This window comes from Mixophyes fleayi, chromosome 8 (genome assembly GCF_038048845.1).
Source record: "Mixophyes fleayi isolate aMixFle1 chromosome 8, aMixFle1.hap1, whole genome shotgun sequence".
NCBI classification, from domain to species: domain Eukaryota; kingdom Metazoa; phylum Chordata; class Amphibia; order Anura; family Limnodynastidae; genus Mixophyes; species Mixophyes fleayi.
The window spans coordinates 32,099,129-32,105,128 of record NC_134409.1 but is presented as its reverse complement, the minus strand read 5'-3'; the positions used below and the strand labels follow the sequence as shown (position 1 = coordinate 32,105,128).

At 37.2% G+C, this 6,000-nt stretch overlaps 1 protein-coding gene across 1 annotated transcript in view; it reads left to right on the top strand.

Moving 5' to 3' along the window:
* Positions 1 to 476: 476 nt before the first annotated feature.
* The window catches only part of PALMD (palmdelphin), a 37,407-nt gene continuing 31,883 nt past the window's right edge, over positions 477 to 6,000 (top strand). The window contains exon 1 of the mRNA XM_075182311.1: positions 477 to 716. Coding sequence (XP_075038412.1) covers positions 672 to 716 — 45 coding nt within the window. The 5' untranslated portion in view covers positions 477 to 671. The remainder of the gene's footprint in view (positions 717 to 6,000) is intronic.

The following is a 6,000-nucleotide window of genomic DNA, read 5'->3' as shown; positions in this document are numbered from 1 at the left end:
GAGAGTCAAAGGGAGAAGACAGGCACAGTTAATAACATAAAAAAAAGCTGGTACTAAAAAATAAATAAATAAAATAAAAAAAAATTAAAAAATAAATAAATATATATATATATATATATATATATATATATATATATATATATATATACACACACACACACACACACACACACACACACACACACACACACACAACGAGGTACTCACAGGACTTAATTCAGCTAACTAAACAAATATATCAGTGAATGTTAATCCATGGTCACATACTTACGAACTTATTGTTGCAAAGAACTCAACCAATACAGCAAATAGTGTCTAATGTTACATATTAATGTGACGTAACATAAAAGTGCACAGATAATACAATATTTGTGTGCTTAACTAGGAAGAGCTGACAGCCTATTAAAAGACAGAATTTGTTGTGTGTGTCATTACAGCCTGTCAGTAATGCCACTAACAATGTAAGTGCTGCCTGTAGAGCACACCCTTCTCACATGAGCCTGTCTGGGCTGATCCATTCAGACTTGCTTCAGCCCATTAAGAAACTCTTCACTTCTCTGCTCCACATTAGGATCACTCTTAAACCCTACAGCTGTCCCTTTTCCTTCAGCTGTGCTCCAGTTTCTCTTCAGCCTGGTCAACCCTGAATGTTTTCTGTGTAACTTTGCAGGATGGAAGAAGCAGAGTTGTTGAAAGAAAGACTCCTGGCCATAACTGTAAGTTCTCTTTTCTTGCTGTGTGACAGGTTTCAGAATTTTATGTTAGCAGATGGTTAGAAAGTACATGTAATGTCTGTGTCAAGTTCTGATGACATGAGTGTATTAAATCAAGCTGCCATTGCGGTACTTTTGATATGTGAACAATTATCAGTGTAAGTGTGAAGTGTTCACAGAGATATAGCTATTAGTCAGATATGTACATGAGAGCACACTACAGAGGCATGTAGCAGACTGTGGTATGTGTTTATTTCAAGGACACTGGGTCAAACTATTGACCCAGCATTAGGACAGATTTCTCCCAAGGTAAAAATTAAATTGATAATAACATTTAGAGTCTATTAGGTGCATTAAATCTTTACATGTAGCTTGTCTGTACACACATGCACTCTTATTATAGAGCTTTATACTAGATGTAACATATCTGTAAGACATTGTGTACAATAGTGTTTGGTGTACCATTGTTCCCATACAGTCTCGGGGGTATATTTACCAAACTGCGGGTTTGAAAAAGTGGAGATGTTGCCTACAGCAACCAATCAGATTCTAGCTGTCATTTTTTTAGTATATTCAATAAAACCACAGCTAGAATCTGATTGGTTGCTATAGGCAACCTCTCCACTTTTTCAAACCTGCAGTTTAGTCAATCTTGCCCTATGTGCTGTCAGTATGCTTGTTCAATATACCTCTCGGTCTTGTTGCTTAGGGCTCTGAACTGATCAGATTGAAATTCCTGTTAAAAGATGAACTGAGCCCCTTGGGTAATCCCAGTAGACTCTCTAGGTATGTACTGAGAATGCCTAAGGATTTTGCTCCTGCAATGACGATCTTGTAATTCCTTGAATGACTTACTTAAATAATTGTGCCTTGTCACTATAATCATCAGCAAATATGGTAAAAAAAAAAAAAGTCAAACTTTTGCAACAAGAAAATTACATATTTTTAAATGTATTTACTTCCCTGCCCCATACAACCTGTGGCTTGAGGCAGCTGCCTCACTAAAGGCCAATCCTGGGAATTTGAATCTGTATGTATTGTACATTCACACAAAGATCACTTCACCTACTGAGATAGGCTTGCTATTAAGACAATAAAATAGGTGCAATTTAGGGGTTGCATTGCTACTGTGAGAAAGGCTGCATTTAATTAATGTGTCATGAAGGTTTATGTTTCAGGAAATAATGAGATTTATAAGGGTGGAGTAAGGAAGATGTAGAAAGTTTGTACATATGGAAGGAATAATTAGTCATTTTCAAGTTATTACTGTAATGATTTGCAATGTTACAAAACATGTTTTTTTCATTGTTGCATCTTTTATTATTTGTTTTTTTTCAATATGCTTTGCATTTTCAGCAATCTGTACAATATACTCGGAGCTGTTTCGAACTTAGTTGTAAAAGACAAATAAAAAAGCATCTTTGAATCAATTATCTCAAATCTAACAATTGGGCATCTGTTATTAAACACAATCAACATTCATCTGATTATGATGAATTCTCAGAAAGCTTAAAGGCTCGTTCACAGACGTGCCATGGTAAAAGGGGTAAAAAATGCATCAAAACGAATCAACTTCGTGTTCACCGCATTTTCCATGCAGTGCGTTTTACCAGTATTGTAAAAAGCTATTCTACTGGTAGCGCAGGTTAGCACATGAAAAATAGGTTATGCTGTTTTCTAAAATTTTAAATGTGGCATTAATATTTTAGAATGCAATGTTTGGAATGAGCTTATTAGAACCCATGATTCATCCAATTTTAGTGCACTTTTCAGGCATTAGGTAGTGTCTGAAAACTACATTAAATGCCCTGATGCAGAACTATTTATTAAAGTCTATGGCTGCTATTATGAAACTTTGCCCTGTGTCTAAGCGTATTAATCCCCCTCAAGATGTTCTATATAATGTTCTAAGGAAAGCCAAAAGGGATTGCAACTTTTCACACCTAGAATAATTGTTGTATACTTCTAATCAAGGTGTTAAAGGACAAAATCTACCCTATTTATAACAAAAGTTTGAGATATTGCTATTTGTGGCTCATCCCCTCCCTCTTCTTATCTACATGATCCCCTTTAAGTCAGGTCTGTTGTTTAGAATAAGTACTGAATTGGCTCCCAAATGCCTCTGTCTGGTTTATTACTTTATAATAACGTCCATGTTTTATAACTATAAATGTTTTAGAGCTTTGCTGTGTTTGTAGTTGTCTGTATAGTAAGTTTTGCTACAATTTTTGATAATTTGCTTCTGAAAGTCTTTCAAGTCATGTAAGATAAATCATCATCATGTGTTTTTTATTAAAGTGGGACTACTTAACCCCAAAAAAATCAAATGGGGAGGGAGGAAATGTGTCTTAATTTACTGTTTCTTGAATCTTAGAACCAGAACATTAATCAGAAGTTGCTCCTGGCACACTTTTAAGTGCTGGAACATTTCTCTGAATGTCCATTGACTATAATCAATGAATAATCGGCTCTGTTCACAATAGTATATTCTGCCATGTCAAATTTTCCACATTAAGGACTCGGGGCCTGATTTTGAGTTGGGAGCAAAAAAAAGGGAGCAACTTTGCACCTGGACAAACCATGTTATAATACAAGGGATACAAATTGACTTATTTTTTTGCACACAAGGAAAATACTGTGTTTTTTCATGTCGCACACAAATACTTGATTGATTTTATAGCTTTATTTTTACACTGAAATTAAAGTTGATCTATGACATGCTGTATCCTAACTATAAATGTATCCCTACATTTTAAATTTACATCTCCCTTTAATGCAACATGGGTTTGCCCAGGTGCAAAGTTACTCATTTTCTTTGCTCTGCTCCTAACTCAAAATTAGGCCCTCAGTGTTCTTCTGAATGACAGGATAAAGATCAGAGCTGAGCTTTACCAATATTGTGCAATTTTCAACATTAAAGGAACATCACCACCCACTTGTAAAGAGCTCATCATTATAGCTCCCAGTCAGGTAATGCTGAAACTTCAAACTTGACTTCAGTCAGTATGACACACTCAGTTATCACTTTCACATGCATGAATAGATGCCTCCTCCCTGGAGATTTACTAGAAGTGCATTATTTCTTGGTTTTGTACCACTTTACAAGGTATGTTTACATCATGTGTTTAGTTGAAACGGTTCAAAAAAATGGTCATGCAAACACAGCACCACAACAAGTTTCTTGGCATTACCAAACAATGACTTTTAAACAAATAATCCCTCAGACAGGGGTTATTTAGCTACCAAGAATGGGTCAACATATTAAACATGTGCCTGCACAGAGTGGAGGCTGCCATTTTGTTGGATGATCCAATATTTATGGGGATTCGGACTAAAAATTCCTTAAGAACTAGTGACCTCAGCAAGTTCTAGGCATGGAGATTAACTGACCGTCTAGATCAGTGTTGGCTAACCTGTGACACTCCAGGTGTTGTGAAACTACAAGTCCCAGCATACCCTTCCAGCAATAAGCTTCTATATATTGGCAAAGCATGCTGGGACTTGTAGTTTCACATCACCTAGAGTGTCACAGGTTAGCAAACACTGGTCTAGATTCTCAGAAATATCAGTTCAGTCAAACAAAATGGCTGCCTCCACTATATGTAGGTGAAGGAAACACATTATTTTCTACGCGTGATGGGAATGTGTCAGAAAACAGGTGTAACAATGTTAGTATAGTTTATATATTAATGTTTTTCAACATGATTTTGGATGCAAATATAGAACCTGATGCAAAAATAACTTTGACAAAACATCCAGAATATTCTCGTTCTATAAAGCCTGGGGCTTGTTTTGTTCTCTTGTGGGGGGAAAAATTCTGCCACGATAGCAATTAACTTTAGCAAAATAAATGTTATTCCTTGATTGCTTGGGGCATATTAGCCTGACTGCTGCTTGATTAAGGGCCTACATCTGTGTCCTGTATCTCCACCTGAAGTCTGAATGTAGACTTCACAAGCACATTTGAGGGTATATTGGCAGAGATGAGATCTCCTGACCTGGGGATTTTGGCAGTGTGTTACACTTGCAGAATAGAGGATTAACATCAAAGTATTACTAACACCACCTGGTGAGGAAAGAGTTTATTGTGACAGGTACTGAATAATGCAATACCACAATAAGCCCTGCCCCACACTGGGTGCTGTTGATTACTGTGAATGTCCAACGTTCAGCAAGAGTCGTACACACTGAATCTCTGGATCAGATGTTACCGCCTCTATGAAGATTCTAGTATTGTTGAAGAACTGAACTACTATAGTACTAAACAAAGAACTGTCTGTCATAAAAAATAATTAAATCCCTATATAAGTACATGAAGCTTAGAAACAGACGTGCAATCTGAAGCACTCACTTCGACAATAAATTTTAGGTTATGTGGTCTCTTGTAGTTCAAGGCCCATACAAGCTCCACACAGATAGTGATCTGGTTGGAGTCAAGCCAGGGGCTTGGAGACAGGAGATATATGTCCCTTGGGCCGGTCCCATAGTTTGCTGGGTAACTGGGCTACATGTATTTATTTTCCTTTAAAATGTTCCTCAATAGGCTGCTGAGCTGAGTCTTGTCCCCCTGGGCTAAAAGTTGCTAAGCATTGTGCCACTATGCTAATCGATAGTAAATCAACAGTGGTCCCATTATAAACCTTTATAGATTCTCTGTTTTATCATGTTATATACATATAATTTCCTTCATTTATCAGTACGAATGTTCTTGTTTTAACATTGTTGTCAACAGTTTCCATATATAAATACCAATTCCATATATAACGGCTAGTAAAATCTTTATATACTTTTATCATATTCAAATTATGTCCTTAAGTAAAACACATAGGACCTGATGGAGAGCTGTTGGCAAACTGGACTTAAATGAGTCAACAACAAGAAAGCAGGAAAAATAGCATATTACACCTATCTGCAGTGCCGGACCTATCTCGAGATGAGCCCAGCTTTACATCAGCAGGCTATGCACCTGGTCAACGACAAGTCCTCATTATCAGCATGTATTTGCACATGCCCTGTAGCAGTTGATACATTCATATACGCCAGGAGGCGTTTCTGCTGGTCTGCATGAGCCGCACTTGCGTAAACATATCTTTGTTGTACTTGACCTATGTTAGAATGCCCTTTATCACCCCGGTCTTGCCTCTCCAGACACAGACAGGCGTAAGTTGTAGAATCGCACAAGTCTGCATAGGTGCACCCAGTTTCTGGATATGTGCAGATGATGTCACATAAGTCCCATTAGCCAATATGGCGTATGAAACACTGTGCATCAGCCGCATAGTATACA